At 43.8% G+C, this 18479-nt stretch overlaps 2 protein-coding genes across 3 annotated transcripts in view; one reads left to right on the top strand and one right to left on the bottom strand.

Annotated features, from left to right (window-relative positions):
• The window catches only part of nme7 (NME/NM23 family member 7), a 37899-nt gene extending 28774 nt beyond the window's left edge, over window positions 1-9125 (top strand). For both annotated transcript variants that reach the window (XM_062556140.1, XM_062556139.1), the window contains exons 11-12: window positions 8146-8253; window positions 9025-9125. In XM_062556140.1, the coding sequence (XP_062412124.1) occupies window positions 8146-8253; window positions 9025-9057 (141 nt within the window). In that variant the 3' untranslated portion in view covers window positions 9058-9125. The remainder of the gene's footprint in view (window positions 1-8145; window positions 8254-9024) is intronic.
• On the bottom strand, window positions 9117-18479 carry atp1b1a (ATPase Na+/K+ transporting subunit beta 1a). Its single transcript, XM_062556143.1, has 6 exons — window positions 18220-18479; window positions 14929-15057; window positions 12672-12827; window positions 11393-11574; window positions 11015-11098; window positions 9117-10699 (listed from the first exon to the last, which is right to left on the bottom strand). The coding sequence occupies exons 1-6, from the start codon at window positions 18314-18316 to the stop codon at window positions 10439-10441; spliced, it is 909 nt and encodes a 302-aa protein (XP_062412127.1). The 5' UTR covers window positions 18317-18479; the 3' UTR covers window positions 9117-10438.

The following is an 18479-nucleotide window of genomic DNA, read 5'->3' as shown; positions in this document are numbered from 1 at the left end:
ATATGTAATCTTTTATGGCACAGCACACCAGAGAAGAGACAGTGTGTTTGACATATCTTATCGTGTTCTCTTCAACTGGTTGTGTGTATCTGTCCTACTGTTACTTCAAAGGTTGCTTTCATGAAACGCTTGCCCTAGTAAGAATGTGCTAATAACCTTCCTGAAGCAAACTTGAAAGAATGATTTGTGATGTTAGTTGAGATCTACAGTATTTGTGCTGTTGATGCCACAACTTGCACCTGATTGCTGGTTGCTTTTTCACTGTTGTATACTTCTCCTACTTGAGATATCTAGGACCGAATTTATCTGAATGACGTAGAACTCGACACGACACGACAAACGTTTTTTTGTGTGGTTTCTGCAGTAGCAGCTTAATTACGTTTGAGTTGGTGTGAGAACGCTCGGCAGTGGGCTGAGCCGTAGTTTAACTTTCACTGGCATTGTGTTCTAATGAATAATGGATTGTACAGATACTATCAGCTGACAAAGTTCAAGCGGCCGCTCGTCAATGACTGACTGATCTCTCTCTGCTCCAGCAGCTAAACCCAACACCTCCAGAGTCTCACACAGGCACATGTCACAGGGGCGGCCCCTCCGCTTAATAAGGCTTCATTTAATGTAGGCTGTGATGCTACTCAACAGTTCTCCACTGCAGTACTCTCGTCTGTTTACAGTATCCTGTGTCCATTTCCATTTTAGATTAGATTAGATTAGATTAAATGTTATTGTCATTGTGCAGAGTACAAGTCCAAAAACAACAAAATGCAGTTTGCGTCTAACCAGAAGTGCAAAAAAAGCAGAAAAGTGCAATGTGATATACAAAGTATAGACAGGTGGTGCATAGACAGGATCGGATATATAATGCAGTGTAGACAGTAGTATATGTATGTACTCTTACTTGAAATGCATATGCTAAAAGTTCCTTGGGTTGGGAAACATTCGTGGATGCATCTTAAAATTAGGCTGGGTGAACCCTGCCTGAACTTCCGGAGAATTTGAATTTCGCCCGGCAGCTCAGGCTGGAAACCAGTAGATCTTTTTCCTCTGTTTACTGCCAGAACCTTTGGCTCCAATCAGAAATGGCCATACTCTAGTCCTTGCGCGCTATTGGCCGGTGACGTGACGATAACGAAGCTTAAACGATGCAAAGTGCAGTAGAAACAAAGCGCAGCCCCGTCAGACTAATGTTCAATCTTAAAAGATTGAGCTTAGTATGGTGAAAACCTGACTATCTTAAAATGTGATTGGCAGGCATCCTGGATAACCTAGCCGCCTCCCCCTCCTGTGAGTTTAGAGTACGCGGGAGAGTAGAGTGCCGCAGCGCTTTTGACCACCACCAGCTCCTCCAATGGGCTCAGCACAACACGGCTCTAGCAGTCATGAGACAAGCCTCTGTCTTGTGATGCGACCTGATGTGAGCGCTGAAACAAAGCATCTCTGTCCCCGGCGCTACAGAGTCACAGGCCGAGCCTCGATGCCCACGCCAGCGGTCACTCTCAGGGACGGTGGCCCTGGCGGTCACTCTGACACCTACCTAAATGATGCACTTGTTTGGCTTAGTCACATGTGCATTCGAATTCATTCTTTTGAAAAACCCGGCTTCTATCAAGAGCAACTTGAGTTTGCCAATGTATTCAAATAGTATTTGCGTCTTTGCTACCGTACATTCTAATCATAGATATGGACAGCTTTGTGCACATTGTAAGCATAGACACAGGCATGACAGGATGATTGAGAAATTGAATGGGCAGTTACAGTAAGGAGTTCTGAAGTTAAAATAAAATAAAATAATAATAAAAATAGTCAAGAATCATGGAGTCGCACTTATCAAGTCTCAGCATTACCTACCTATTAACATTACAACAGAACATGTCCTAAACTGACAGCTTAAAAGTGAGTGTTTTTGCCAAACTGGCCTCTCCAAGCGAGCCGACTTGAGTGAATATGAGTATGAATATGTATCAGATGGGTGTTGGAGGAAGGACTGTACTGTTATTTAGACAGCTACAGTATTGAATAGTTGATACAACTGTAAAAACGATGACCTAGTTAGCTAGTTAATGGGGCCACGATGCTGTCTCCCACTCGCCTGTGCATGGCCCGAGGACAATCTCCTTTTCCATCTGCATTCAATCATTCCTGGGTAGCTTTCGAGTTATTTAAAACGTTTCAGCTTTTTCCCTGAATTTGACTTTGTATGCCCTGAACATATCCGAGGTTGTCCTCGGACGCTGGACAACAGAGGCAATCTGCTGTCCAACAGTGCTGTTTGTTTGGATTAGTTCAGTGTGGCGTTGGTCGCTGTAAATCAGAGTTCCTCTGACATGACCAAGCACCAGAATAGATGAATGGTCGTTTTATTGCCGGTGTGAAACATGTCACGTACATGCCAGTTCTTTGGCATTTTAATCTGAGAACGCCCATAAAGCATTCTGGGGAAAACTCCTAGTTGTATTCAGGCTTAGCTCTCGTCTGAACTGTCCAAACAGACCTCCTGGATCACCCCGGCTGCTGTGTGGGAATTAAACCTGCTAATTTAGCCCGCTCTGTGTCGGCAGAACGCAGGGAAAAAAAAAACATGCTGGACAGACCAGCCCTGCACAGAGCCTGAGCTACAGTAGCAAGAGCAGCAGCCATTTGAGCAAGCAGTTAGCAACAGGCTTCCCCCCATCAGGATAACAATACAATTTTTCACAAACAGAAAACAGTGTCTGCCTCTCTTGTGTCTTCCTCTCATCTTCATATGCCCCTCTCTAAAAATAATCTGTAATCACATTAAGTGCAACTTGATCCTCAATGTTCCGTATGCTAATAGAAGTAACTCAGTGCCATTGCCACCTGATCAGGAGATGCCCTACTGAAGTAATATGAGAGGAACGCATGATGGCTAACAGCATGTAAACCAGATTCTGTTTATTGCTTATTCAATAAGGGGCCCAATGACAAATCTTATTTGATTTTAATGGCACTCTTCTCTGTGTGCCGCCTGTACTGTCGTCGTCGTCGTTGTCATCGTTTGCCTCCAAAGGGAGTGAGCAGCAGCAGCCCTCAGCCCCTGTAGTAACCATGGCAGTGTGCTCTCTCTCTCTCTCTCTCTCTCTCTCTCTCTCTCTCTCTCTCTCTCTCTCTCTCTCTCTCTCGCTCTCTCTCTCTCCCTCCGTCTCTCTCTCTCTCTGGGCTTCAGTTCTGCCCCAGGGCATTGATCGGTGCTTAATTAAAGCACTCTTACATCAGCCTGTCAATGGGAGCAGGGGCCGTGCCATGTGACATCGGCTGAACTTTAGCAAGACCTCCTCACTTTTTCCTGCTGCTGTCTCTCTCTCTCTCTCTCTCTCTCTCTCTCTCTCTCTCTCTGTTTTCCAGAGCCCCAGTGCACCGGGCAACTGCTGCTCTGGGCTGCTCTGCTCCGCGTCGTGGAAAACAAAAACAGAAGGCCATTTTGAGCGTCATGCGAAAATGTAAGGACGCTCTCCTCGCGGGCAGCCTTCAGTCGTGACAAACAAAGTGTGGCCCCTCCCTCCCGCTTTTCCTGCTGCCCTGAGAGAAGCACACAAAGCGTCTTGATTAGGGCACATTAAGCCAAACAAATCAATCAAAGCTCTCCAGTTTTCTCCGCGGACATATTCAAAAGCAAATAGCCAATGCCTTATCACTGGTCACGCTGCACGGCACCATTACTGGGGGGAACTAATGGCCAAACCAACCCCCACGACTGAGGATGGCTCTCCTTACTCTGGTCCTGTTATGTTGTGTTCCACGGGTGTTGAGCTCTCTCCTGTGAATGAGGGAACAGTCTCTACCAAAGGTTCTAAAACAGAGCTCTGTTCTAGAATCTTTGGTCTCTCCTCTCTTGGCACTCGGACCCATATGTGGTATGAGCGCTGTAGCCTGCTGCGCCACAGCGCTCCCCTTGGCACAGTGTTCTCTCTGGGGGCTGTTGTGTTGGCTGGCCTGCCCCACCTAGTCACACACCTTTGTGTTGCTGTCATCATAGTGCAGTGTGTGAGCAGCAGCTGCTGAATATGGTCACGTTTGTTATGATCTGTGTCCAACACGTACACACACACACACACACAGATACACAGATGTTCACTCACATGCACAGGTGCACATATGGATTCAAACACAAACAAACTGACCTCTTCATGGACAAAAACAACCCCCCCCTCTCTATCTCTCTGTCTATCTATCTATCTCTATCTCTCTCTCTCACACACACACTCACACGCACACACGAGCCGTGCAGTGTGTGTACTGTGCAGCCTGCTCCTCAGTTCAGGAGCGTCGCTGCAGTCAGACAGACCCAGATGTTTATTTGGCAGTGTCACAGAAATGGACCTGGCACACATAGGATCCATTTTGTCAACACGCAGGGAATGAGCAAGGAGGAGGTGCAGCCATGAGGTGCAGGCTTATTTGTCTCTAGCTCAGTCAGACAGTGTGTGACGTTAGTTTATCATCTGTATTGACGTTCTCCATGTGGTGGGTGGGTGTGTGTGTGTGTGTGTGTGTGTGTGTGTGTGTGTGTGTGAGTGAGTGTGTTTAGGGTGGGGGATGGTGGGGGCCATGAGAGCGTTTTTTTTTTGTTTTTTTTTTATGAAAGAGCACACACAGACACGCACACGCATAGCACACACACAAACACACACACTCACACGGACAGACAGAGCTCACTATAGCTGAAGCACAGCCCTGTGTGGCAGGTCTCTGAGATTAGGTCCGTTTCACCAAGCACACCCTCTGCTCAGCAGCAGGGGCTGCACTGCCTGTCACTCAGTCTTCAAAACGAGAAGTATATGTGTTCATCCAACGCAGGTTTATGCTGGAGCAACATTATAAAGGAACAAATGTGAATGTTTACTCCACTAAAGAACTTTTTGCATGCATTTTTAGTCGGCATTATGGGCATGCACGTTCCTTGTTTGATTATCAAAACATGCCTCAGCAAAGTAAGCTGTGTCTATGGTGGGCAGGACCAGTACCAGGGCGGCCCATTCCTCTGCAGCAGTCTGGTCCAGTCCAGTCCCACCCTCTGTGAACGCACGGCAGTCGCATCGCGTGAGCACGCTCCCCTCCAGTCCCCGAGGGCTCATCAGGGGGGAATTAGAGTCGCTGGCTGCAGGTCACTTGTGGGAAACTATTGCAATTACAGGCGACTTTTGGCTGGGAAATGTTTCCGTGAGCCCAGATCTCCAGAGTTTCCTTTCTGCCTCAGTCCTCCAAGCACACCATGTATGCCATGAGATAAGCAACAAATATCACTCTGACTCAGCTGGGGTACCAAAACACCAAAACAGATGCCAAAAAAAGACAAGAAAACTTATTTGCAGAGAAAGAAATGGTTTGATTATAGAGACTTAAGCACATGGTTTCCGGTTGTGTGGGAAATGGACGAGGACCTTTTGTCTTGTTGGCACTGAAACAGAGCTTGTTACCAGCCTCGGACTTAATGCAGATTGTGAACTTGTTTGGAGCTATATTAAGATGTTAAATCCCGTCATTATGACCACTTTCCGATACAGCTCTTGGAATATAGCCAAGTGAACATGCACAACAACCTTATGATATAATATTATATTATACACTTTTCACCAACCTTATGATATAATATTATATTATACACGTTTCACCAACTGTGCAGCAAGCTAAGTGAACATGTACAACAACCTTATGATATAATATTATATTATACACGACACGTTTCACCAACTGTGCAGCAAGCTAAGTGAACATGTACAACAACCTTATGATATAATATTATATTATACACTTTTCACCAACCTTATGATATAATATTATATTATACACGACACGTTTCACCAACTGTGCTGCAGCTGGGCGTGCAGAGTGCATCCATGGCTTTCTGGCATTACATAAAGTTCTGGAGAATTAGAATATGACTGAATGGGAATCTTATCTGGAAGTTGGTGTCATGTCCGATTGGCCATCACGGACGCAGTGTCTTCTTAGTTCATTGACACACATGCTCTATTTTTAGATATTAGTGCTTTACCCCTGCATATGGCTTGATATTTTGTTTCCATTACTAATGTAAATGACTCGTAATGTGCAACGGTCATACAGTATGTTAAATATGAAAGCCCAACATATAACATAAGAGCCCTATAATACATTCTATTGATTGCAATAAATGGTTCATTTTTGGTGATGGTAGCATTGTGTGGACTAGCATGAACTAGCATGTAGCATGCAGTAGCCTGGAATGTTGTGGGTTCAATTCCCAGCCTCCATTGTTGTGCCCTTGAGCAAAGCACTCAATCCCCGAGCTGCGCTGAGTACAATGGCCCTTGTAATGTAATTGACATAAGTCTGCTAAATGAGTACATGTCACTGTGCATGTAATTCAAAGGGTAATTCCAGCCAGTCTGTCCCAGCCTCTGAAGGTGAAAATGATGAGGTGGTTCTAAATCCTGTCCAAAAGAGGGAGTCTTCTTCTCACAGATGGCATAAACCCTGTTCTCCCCTGCCAGTTACCCCAAACTATAATCACCAAGATGAGTATTTCCCATGGAAGTGTGTGGGCTCCATCTCCATATCCATCTATTGCTCTAAAGAGCACCTTCGAAGGTAATTGGCGTTGTGGTTGTGTGAGGTCCTCAGGTAGGCTCAGTGTGTGTGTGTGTTGTGTTGTGTGTTTTGTAAACGCTTCTTGAGCCGTTAAGAGTGTGCTCTCTCCAAGTGGCTCTGTCTTCTGTAGAGAGCCAAGGGGAAGAGGGGTAGAGTCGTCGGGTGGCTCTGTCTTCTGTAGAGAGCCGAGGGGAAGAGGGGTAGAGTTGTCGGGGGCCGGATGCCTGTTGCTCTCTCCATTCTCTCCTCACCCGGCGTGTTTACGTTACAGCGGACGCCTCCCCTGCTGGAGCTGCTCAGGGGGGACGGGGCCGGGGGTGGGGAGGATTGGGATCACGTTTCCTCATGGCAGAGATTAGCAGAGGACAGTAGAGCCCGGCCTTGTCCTTGAGGACATTTCGTCACCATCCATTTTAGTGCTGGGCCTGTCGTCTGTAGCTGTGGCTTTGGCCTGCTGCTGTGGCCAGCTCCAAACGAATCCCTTGTAGATTCCCAACTCTTCCCAACACGACTCTCTTTGAAAACGTGAAAATAAAACGGACTTCTCAGTTCTGTGTCCCAGTTCTGGTTCCGTGATTCCACGGGATCGTGGCCAAGCGCTGCCCGTCCAAGCAAAGGAGCGCGGCGGCGAGGGAACCGGGCGACTGTGGCGAAGTGCTGCCAGTGTGCAGTGCCCAGAGCAGGGTGCAGCACAGCACAGGGGAGTGCTGTCTTAAGACACGGAGGATGTGGAGTCCACCTCAGAACGAACACAGCAGGGCTGATCACGACTCTGTCATCTGTCGCATATGGCCTCGCCTGAGTAAACAGCGGTCGTGTGTGTGAGTGTGAGTCCTACACGCAAGCTCCTTGCTTGAAACTCTCTCCACACATCTTTCCTGTTCTCAATCTCTACATGCTGTTGAAGGCGCAGTCTGATTTTATTTATTTATGTATTTATTTAAATTCAAAACAGTTCTTCCCTCTGTCACTCTCTGTGCACACTCAAACAAAACTCCAGTGTTTGTGCAGTACTAGCTTTTAAGCTAAAATATCAACCAAAACAAACAAAATATCATCAGAATCACAGACTGTATTTTAATAGTATAGTCACTATATCCTATACTATAGATGACTTTGATGGTGGTTTGTTTCAGTTAGCCCATCCCCACAGCCATGTTTTTTGTGCGCTGCTGCAGGACCACATGCTCAGAATGTTGAATGAGTGTTCTCTGCCAGTTCGCTTTGGTTCGCTGGGTGTGTTTGGCTCTCTCTTTACTGAATGAGAGACAAGAACCATTCCTTTTCCTTTCCTCTCATTTGCAAAAGCAAAAGCTGTCTGGGGAAGAGCAGTTCGCTCAAAACGGCACACACAAAGTATTAACGGTCGGGAGCTGTTGATGTATGAGATTGTTTTTTTTTTCTTTTTTCCCTTGCTTTGACTCTGCACCCAACAAGTAATCTTTGGGGATGTGAGCGTGTGTCCTCCCTCCTTCCATTTTTAAAATTGTCACACCCACACACTTCTGCCATCCCAACCTTTGACATGACGGGCCTGGTCTTGCTTTGCTTTCACAGGAGATCGCTCGGCACATACGACCCAGTACTTTAAGAGCGCTGTACGGCAAGAACAAAGTTCAGAACGCCGTCCACTGCACAGACTTGCCTGAGGACAGTGTCTTGGAGGTAAGAACGTGTCCCGATTCACACCCACGCTTCACTCGGTACACTACAGAAAGCAACGCACACACAATCTCTCAATCTCTGTCTCTCACTCTCACACATACACACTCATGCAGGCAAACACCATACTATATAGCCTTTTCAATGAAGTCAGTTCAAGTAGGAGTCATTTTGGTGGCATTCAGAGTTCGCCTTCACAAATTACTGGCTTCTCATGTGAGTCCAAGCAGAAAAGGCCAGCTGAAAGCAGAGCCGCAGCTCTGTCGGCTTCCTGGGTCTCATGACCCGGCCAAGTAGGCGGAGGCGGTCCCACATCACCCAGCCTCAGGGGGTGGGCAGCGAACAGCAAGGTTTCTTTAGAGAGAGCGAGGGAGAGAGAGAGAGAAACATTGTTTCGACCCATTGGACGTCATTGTTTCAAGCTCCTGATCTGTTGAGCAGCCGACAGACAAACGGCTCCTTGTTAATCATTTGCCAACTGACCGGCTGAGCAGCCGCATTCCGAGGACCATAGTCTCAGTGGACACACACACACACACACACACACACACTCATAGTGTCATACTCACAAATACACATGTGATTTATCATTGTGACAGTTGGCAGGCCTGATTGTTCACACAGTCGCATGAAAATAACAAAACTGAGATGAACTGAATATTTATGGGAAATGATGGGCATGTGTTTATTTGAACATCATGATGGTCTAAAACTCCATCTTTAGAAAGTGTTTCAGATTGAGAGTCTAACAATATTTTCTCTTGTGTTCTACAGGTACAATATTTCTTCAAGATTTTAGATGGATGATTGTTTGTTTGTTTGTTTTTTCTAAGAACAAAGCTATGTAAATAAAAACAAAAATTGAGTCTGACAAAGTATTGTCCGTTTATTTGTTTAGGTCTTCTCAGATTAAATAAAATGTCAAGAGCAGTTGGACTCTCGACAGATGTTCTGATGTTCAACATTGACTTCACTTCAAACACCGACAAAACATCCTATTACAAGGGGTACTGCATCGCGTCTGATGAATTTTTTTATGTTTGACCACTGACTTTGGTATTTGGATTCATACATTACACTTTTTTCCTGCAGAAAAAAATTGTACAACTGCATAAATATAAAACTCTTCCACCATGAAAATGGCTAAAACATTCATTAGAAAGTTACACCACATTGTGATGTCTCCAGCAACAAAAAAAAAATGTTTTTGAAAGCTCCGAGTTGCCACTGTTGCCGCTATGGTGACAAACACATCAGGCTGAACACACACCAGCTTACACTCTAAAGTCAAAGGAAGTAAAAGAATTAAACAGAAATGTAATCAACCTATAACCCATTGCAAGATGATCCAAAGAAAAAGAAAGGAGAAAAAAATGTGACATAAAAATAAAAATTTCCCATAATCAACTGAAAAAGACACAGAGAGACTGAAGGATTCCACTGAGTGCAGCCCTTCACACACCCACACACACACTCTGAAGAGACTAGGGCGTACCATGCCAGTATTTTCAGTTAGTAAAGTACACACACTTGCTCTCTATCTCATACTCACACACACACACACACACACACACACTCACGCTCCTCCCTTCTCTCTATCTCTGTCACACTCACTCACACAGACACACACACACACACACAATGACTTCAGAACTCACATAAAAACACACAGACTAACGTACAGAGTAACGCGCACACATAGACGCACACACACCTTGGACCACTAAAGCTTACTCACATAAGACGACAGAAAATTACAACATGGCTTGGAAAGGACCACTGTATGCGATTACTGCACAACACACTCCAAAATATATAGAAAACCACACTAGGCAGAAATACTTATGGGACAGAAACACTGCTCGCTACGTCAGTAGTGGAATCATAATTTACAGTAATAAATGAAGATGTCCCATGGCTCAAGGAATATTTCATTTACAGTAGAATAAATAAGTTGCTATTGCTACCTGCTATCGCTTCCTGTAATTTACATTCTAACCCTAGACATATGCAGAAAAGCTAGTGTAAAGCGTACAGATTAAGTGTAGGTCCCATAGGTTATGAGAGTTTGTTCAAGACTAGTCGTGTTTTTTTGTTTTTTTTTATCAGTTTTTATTTTCAATTTTTTTTTTTCTAATTCAGTATGTGTTGAAATGGGCAGAGAACAGTGCTATTTTCATAGCTGAGGTCATGATGATTTGACATTGAATTTGAATTCAAAGCGTCCCTGATAGCGATCTTTCTCACTGTAGTCAATGTTGGCTCCAAATACTTTGCACTCGACACGCAGGTCTTCGTCGTAGGTGAGGTTGTTGAACTTGACGGCCACCAGTGGCTGGAGGTACTGGGGGTGCAGCAGCTTGCCATAGTACGGGTAGTACTGCAGGGGGAAGCCTCCCTTGAACCCAAAGTACTCAATCCCTGAGATCTTGTTCTTGTCTTCTTCTCTCTGGTGGAAGAAGACAGGATTGTTAAGAACCAGGTTCTACAATTGTGTGATGATGATCTAATTCTGATTCTGTGAGGACAACTTCTTCAATTAAGCAGTTGCAGTCAAACATTTTTAAACAAATACAGAATGCGGGCCTCGCATGTCTTTAAATCTGAAACCACTGTTAGTCAATAATAATAATAATAATAATAATAATAATAAAAACACCATATATTATTGCTTATTCAGTAGAAATATACTTATACTAGCATATACTGTACTGTATGCTTGTACAGTGTTGCCAGTGATCCCCATGCCTTCTGATGGTCTTACCTTGTTGGTGCAGTACATGGGCAGCGCATTAGCCTGGAAGTTGGCCTGGGCTTCTAATGGTAGGGTCGTATTGGTCTTTGGCACCTGAAAGAAAACATGTAGGTCAGTCTTCACCCAGCTAGTTCTTTATCACACGCAAACTTAAAAGTACAGTCGGCTGTGATTCTGATGCAATGCTGTTGCTTTTTCAGTTCATGAATTGTTTATGGTTTGCACCTGATCCACTACAGTATGTTCATCTCCCATTTACAAATCCAGGACCATATGCCAACAGCCATCACAATGAACAGACAGCTGAGTAGTCTGTCTATCTGGATTAGAATCACATCCTGAGGTTTTAAAGACATGAGAATGACATGACGATGCCTGTTTGCTTACCTTGGGTGTGAAGTTGACGATGCGGTTGAGCTTGACGATGATGCAGGGCTTGCCATCCTTGAAGCCATAATGGCCATCGGCGCCTGAGCAGCTTCCCAACCAATCTCTGTCAAAGCGGCAAGCTTTCCTGAGCCCTCCCTCTCCGTCCAGCTCGCCACGGTTCCTGGACACCTCTGGTACAACTGAAGACAACAGGAGAATGCCCATCAGTCAAGCAAGCAAGTTTCTGAGGTAAAACAGTAGTCTCTCAATTCTAAACCTTTGAACATAGATACTTCAGCTTACAAATGTAACTCGGTCACAGTCAACAGGCTGCTAAAATAAACATTTCTATTCTTGAAATCAACACTATATAGTTTATATTGTAAGTCAACAACACCCATTAGAACCACTAAAGTTATTTTTCACTTGGCTATGCCATGAATACAGGAACAATAAACAATAGCCTACATAGTTAGCTTGTTGAGGTAACTGTCAACTGAGTGAAAACAAACAAAACAGCTGAAATACAGACTTTAATTCATCTGCATCTTATCAATACCATGACGCAATTTAATAAGTGTGCAGCAACTATAGATCCAAAGTCTACCGTCCATTTACCTATTAAGAATTCTTTAATGGGCTAATGCTGGTACTGCATTAGTTACTCATACTTGAAATTGGTGTCAAAATTAGCAAGCAAAAAGATTACTCTACACAGTATGGTGGCAAAGCAACAGCCAAAAGTGGCAAAGCAACAGCCAAAATGGCCCACCAGTGGGCTCTCGCTGTAGATTGCCACTTGAAAAGTCCAGACTTTCTGTAGGAGTGTGCTTTTCGTTCGAGCGACTTCTACCGGTAATCCTTTAGCTTAGTAAGTTAGTATGTTGTTACGAAGTCAGTTGTCTGTTTACTGCTGAACTAGTTCGCTTATATAGACTTGAGTTTAACACCTGATACATAGTTTCAGTTGTAACTATGCTCACTCCTCTTCATAAGACTGAGAGGAAAACACTTTGAACACTGGACATTTCAATGGCTTTGACATAGACTTCAATTGACAAAAATAAAGAGAAAAGGGGAAGATAGGGAAGAATGAATGAATGAATGAATGAATGAATGAATGAATGAATGAATTAAGGAAGGAAGGAATGACAATTAAATACTCAGTAAACAGATAGCACATTCTTATGCTTATATGACACACATAAAACAGCCAGAAGATGCTGTAGGGGAAAGTATATCTGTGCAGCAATGTATGTAAGTGAAATTTGTGCATTAGTTATTATGCTTTACTTACTGCCACAGTCTTCATATTTCACTTGGTCCTCCTGGGCAGCGGAGTTGTATGTTTCCAACAGAGTATTCATTGCAGAGACAATTTTCTCGTACGACTTTGGGTCATTCATGGTGAAGGAGATTTCTCCTTTGTCAGAACGTGGGGTGTGTGACAACCCTAAAAACAAACAAAAGAGCTTGATGTTAAAGTCTGATTAAAAATGAGAGTCTTTGCACTGGGAGACATTGCAAACAATCGTCAGGGTCTTGCTGAGAGAGCTTCAGCATTGTGAAGCCAAGACGAGAGATGCTGTTTTGCTCCTCCCTACTTCGACACATAGCCAGTTAGAGGGATTTATTTTATTCAAACTCGGTAACGTTACACACACCTGTTTAACTGTTTACACCACAGAAGACATGACTCATAGCCTCATAAGACTCATAAGTCAAATGGACCCAATTCAATAACTCGTATAAACACTCTCCAGAGTAACTCCTATAAACTGTCTCCGTAGCTGGGTACATGTCCACTTCACTTCACACAAGACAAATATGTGCCTGTGCTCTCTGTAAACATTATTATGGACAATGAATGAAGTGTTAGCAGCAAGTCTGGCCATGGTTATGTACTCTCTCCATGTCTATCTCTCCCTTTCTCAAAATACAAAATACAAACACACACACACACACACACACACACACACACACACACACACACACACACAGGGCTTAGATGAGCCTTGTGCTCTAAGCTTGGCAGTAATTTTCCACATAAGTCACACACGAGGCCAGAGTAAGGCGTGGCATTGCCAGAGTGAGAAGAGGAGCTTGAGTGGGAGGAACCCTGTATTGTTTTCAAAAGGCACCCTTTCTTTCTCTCTTTCTCTCTCCTCCTCACTCTCTTTTTCTCCTCCTCTCTCACAGCAGATTTGCTGCACTTACACACAGCGCTAGTGCAGAGTTTAATAGCTAGGCGTCCTTTTTTTATTTTTGAACGCCAGACGTTTATTTTGTCCTAAAAGAATGTGGCAGGAAGCACAGGAGGATCTTTACCAGCCCCGTTGCTGTTAGGTACTGAAAGACAAGCGCTGGCTCTGGGTCCTCTACTTTCAGACAGAGCTTGTAAAAGTCCAACCTCCCCCCGTTCTCCCTCCAACCGCCGCCAAACCCCCACCCCCACCCCTCTACACCTTCATCCACTCCAGCTCACGTGCTCCCCTCTCACAATGGAAACTTTTGGCCCATAACAGAGAAGGCGGGGCTTGAGTGCAGCGAGCGTGTCGTCCACCTCCTTCCTTTATCAATGGCGCCAATGAAGGCCCCGGACCGCTCTTTTAGCTCGTGTCACTTCCTCAACCCTTGCCCCTGGCCTGTTCAAACTGCCTCTCGAAGGAGAAATGGCCACTCATGGCTCGCTACTCGCCTCCCTGGCAAGAAGAACTGGTGGCTTTGGTCTCAGCCAGCTCCTCAGAAATACGGCTGAGTGTAAACGGCAAAGCGGCCGTGTGCGCTGTGCAAACATTCATTGGCACACACTGGGGAGGTGGGCTGAGCCCTGCCGCGGATGCCAGGCAACAGAGAGGGAACTTCCTCAGAGAATAGCGAAACACAAGAGCCAAACAACACAGCCATACAGTTTCTCAATGTATGTTGTTTGAGGCCAAAAGGTGTGGACTGCACAGCTGTTTTTTTCTCCCCTAGTTCAGATGTGTAGCAGTCCATCTCATTTTTAACATTTCTGGGTTTGAATGTTTTGTGTTGGTTGCTGTTAGCAGTTCAACAGTATTGTAATGATAATCACTGAGAACATCACCTCCCTCCCCCAGGGGAGAAGCAGCGTGGGGCAAAGGAACAATGAAGGACAAAATGGCTGAATCTGGGAGAGGTCGTGCAGACCTTCAGACACATGCAAGAGAGAGCTGTCTCGATCTGTAGGCTATGACATGACAAACTCTGCAAAGGCTCTTTCCTCAAACCTCTAATTTTTTTTATTTTCCTTTTCACAAATGATTAATAACTTAACAGAGGTCACATATCAGAGGTCAAAGATGGTCAAAAACAAATGTCAAAACGTACCCCAAACATTCATACATTTAGTTTATGTAGGCTAATTGCTTCAGGTATTAAGTAACAGGAGTAGCTTGAAATATGCTAATACCCCAGCTTAGCATAACAATAACAAACCTCAAAAGCCTGTCAATCTCATACTGACCTTGGCATTTAAGTAGACAGATATGGCATGTGGGCAGAAAAGAACACAGCTAAAGGCATGCACTCACCTGGGGGTGCGACTCTGTCCTGGTACGTGGGCTTGTAGTCACTAAGGGTGAGCAGCATGGCCTGAATGGTGCCGATGAAGATTCCAGCCAGGCATCCATAGAAGACCACATAGAAGATAAAAATTTTAACTGTAAAAGAAAGAAAGTAAAATTAGTCTGTGTCATTAAAGACGTTTTTAAAAAAATGTGAGATTCCTGGAAGATTCATAGAATATGATCTCGTAGACTGTAAGGAATGCGGTCTCATAAGCTGTAAAAACAGGCTTTAGCTTGGTGAGAATATGGCAGATAGCATCTCACTTTGGACTGAATTGGACACAGCTCCACACTAAGTCCTTTCTTGAATCTGGTATCTGAGATGTAATTCCAAGGGAGGAGTTGGAATCAAGAATTTCACAGTGTAAAACACTTAATTTTCACTTTTTCTCTAGACAGAGGTAACACAAGGTCGTCTCAACCATCAAACATCTGTTAAGAATACAATCTTATACTACCTCTTATAGTTTTTACATAAACTCACAAATGCTGTCCAAGCCATCAAGTTGTGTTTCCTAAGGTCTCCATGAAAGTTACTATTAGGGTAATATATAAGCCTACGTATAAAATATCCCATTATTAATGATGTGGGTGTAGTCACATACTAGTTGTTAACACTAGACATAGGCTTATATATTGAAATACTTCTGTCATAAGATATGTATAACCTTCTAATAGAGTGTCATTAGTGTAGACTAAGTCTGATTGCATTCTGATTTAAATCTAAACATGATGCAAAGCAACATATCTTGTTTAATCTGTCACTCTTTCCTTCGATACCACTAGGTATCGAAGAACCTGGCTTAGCTTGATCATCTTCATAGTGATCTTCAACAGGCCAATTTACAGGCGTAAACAAAAACAACCTTTTTTGTGGCTCAATAGAGTGCAGTCAGCAACTCAGTCTCTACGCTGCTTCTTCTTGGAGGGTTTCTCAGAGAGACAACGTCCTGTCACCCCATCCCCCCTTCTCACATAGACAAGCTAACTGGTACAACTAGTAATTCAGATCGTTGGAGAACTTGCACAAATACTGTCCAAGATGATGACAGTAACACATACAGTGGCATTCAAATCTCCAGGAAACACATTGTACCCCTCATTGTTAGAATACACAATGGATTAACATGCCAACAGATTGAGTATCAAGAGGATGAGGGAATGTGTTGGAAATGCTTATCTCCAAGAATAGGCCTACAGTATAATCTACAAAATACATTTTAAAAAAAGCAAATGCTAACACTGAACATGACAGCCATAGGGTTACTGATGATCAGCTCACAAACCAAAATAAACTGCAAAGGGCAAACATACAGTAAATAGTCTGTTTGAGGCATTAAGTGTCAGCTCCAGGCCAATTGAAACCAACAATTCAAAAAAGAAAAAAAAGGGGGGGAGATCCTAGCGTTGCTATTGGCTAATCAAACGCGATGGTGAGGTGCTTCTTGGTGCCTTTCACTTCCCTTTCATGTTGCCTATGGCACAGACCCTCCCCCATTATATAATCCCAGAGACTACAGGTTTTCTCTCAACTCGATTGACACTGAAACTCAAACTCGTAGTCAACAGTAGCATGTTTTAACATAGCCGTCGACATTGAATGGGTGAATTTAGGATAAGAAGTCCTTTTTACCCCAAGTCTATTAACGACATCGTACAGAGGACATTAAGCGCAAACACATCTGCATGACTACTTCAACAACGATAGCAAATGTCTGGTCGAGTTGCGTAGCCTGGTGAATGTTGCAATTCGTCGCGTGACGGAAACAATTACTAATTCGCTAAGTATTTTGTTACTGTGTAACAACTGTCAGGAACATGGAACACCGGTTTTGTCCAACTTTCGCCATTCACGAAAACTGACATAAGTTATTATCCGACATTAAATTCACCATCCAAGTTCATACGCACTGTTAGCCTAGGCCTACCTATATTTTTTTCCTTCCGTGGTATAGGCTAACACATGACATTCCACATGTCACCGATATTCAATCAAAGTCGTGCAGGGGGAAAAAATGGTCGGTTGTAGTGGCCCCGGCTGTTCAAGTCGCCTTGGAGACACTGCGAGGCTTTTCCATGACAATAAGATGCAGTTAATGACCTAAATGTAACAATATCTTATCGGGAAGTTGAGTGAAAAACTTTGCGGATAAGTAGGCCTTGACGACAAAGCACGTGAGTAGCTGTAGTCTAGCCTAGTCTTCGGGACATCTATTCAGATTTGCCCACAGTTGGGCCTGTAAGATAAAAACGCACGGGGAAAACTGATAAAGTGACACAACGCCCCAGTCCTTGCAAATGCAAAATGCCGGCAAAGGCAAAACAGGCTTCAAGGGAAGGTTATAACTAAAAGAGAAATATTGCGGCGGCACATGGAAACAGGAAGGGGATTCACTGTCTGTTGTTAATCTATGGCAATTATCGGCTACATTACCAGGCTATAGCTACACATCTACATGAATATTTCCGGACAAAAATAGACTTTCAGAAAAAAAAATCTCATATAACCCACTAGATCGTATGATTAAAAACATAGAGAATGCACTGTAGTAACACTGTGATACTTCAGACATGAGCTTTCTAAGTGTCTTCTTTTAGAGAACACGACAAAGAAATGGCGAGAGTGATGCTTAATCTTACAATGGGTAGCATGTTAAATCAATCATTTATCAAAAAGTAAAAGATTATCTGGCATATTTGGCGATGTTTGTAGTTGTAATACCATTTCCTGTTGCCTACAGTCATACAATCCCAATTACGTCCTTCAAAATGACCTCTTTCTCAAAGGACACCCATCAAAGCTTGCTTTTTGATGCCCACCTGTGCGTAAATAGTGTACGATCATGACTATCATTCTCCAATCTAGCCTTCTCTTAATTCAAGCATAAATACTTAATTTGAACGTCTGTACAGACCAATTAAGCTACATTTGTCTACTTGTTGACTGGGCTTAGTTGCCATCCAACAAGTGAACGCACAGGAAAGGGGATATACATGTGAGGTCATCGATAAAATGCCTTGATCAGATTCTTCGACAAAATGCCTTTCTATTGAGGATTTTTATCAACAAAACGAAGTCAAGACGAGGCGTGTTTGGCTCGATCAAACAGGTGCTGCTATTTTTTCGAAGTCAGGAAATGGTGTGCGTAATGCATGGTCTCTGTGGAGCCGGCGCTGCGTATGGACTACTCACGCACAAACCACGTTGACACGACTTTACCAAATATATCCAGAAAATGAAAAAAGTGTGCTTACACCAACTGCTTCCTGTACGTCCCAAAAATTCCTTCCTTTCAGAATTCCAGACAAAGCTCTTCCATCCACCTTCAGAATCTTTGTTGGCCGCCGGCATACTGAATTTTTTTAAACTTCCCTTTTAGGCGATTGTTGATTCTGTGTTGGGTGGCTTTACGTACAGGGTTGACACTGAAGTCCTCAAAATTTTCCTGAAAGGACAGAGTCGTACCCGGTGCGTCCTGATGTATCCACCCAATATATCCCACTCGGTGCCCGAC

This window comes from Sardina pilchardus, chromosome 15, assembly GCF_963854185.1.
Source record: "Sardina pilchardus chromosome 15, fSarPil1.1, whole genome shotgun sequence".
NCBI classification, from domain to species: Eukaryota; Metazoa; Chordata; class Actinopteri; order Clupeiformes; family Clupeidae; genus Sardina; species Sardina pilchardus.
The sequence above is the reverse complement of the archived record's forward strand: the minus strand, read 5'-3'. Positions and strand labels throughout refer to the sequence as shown.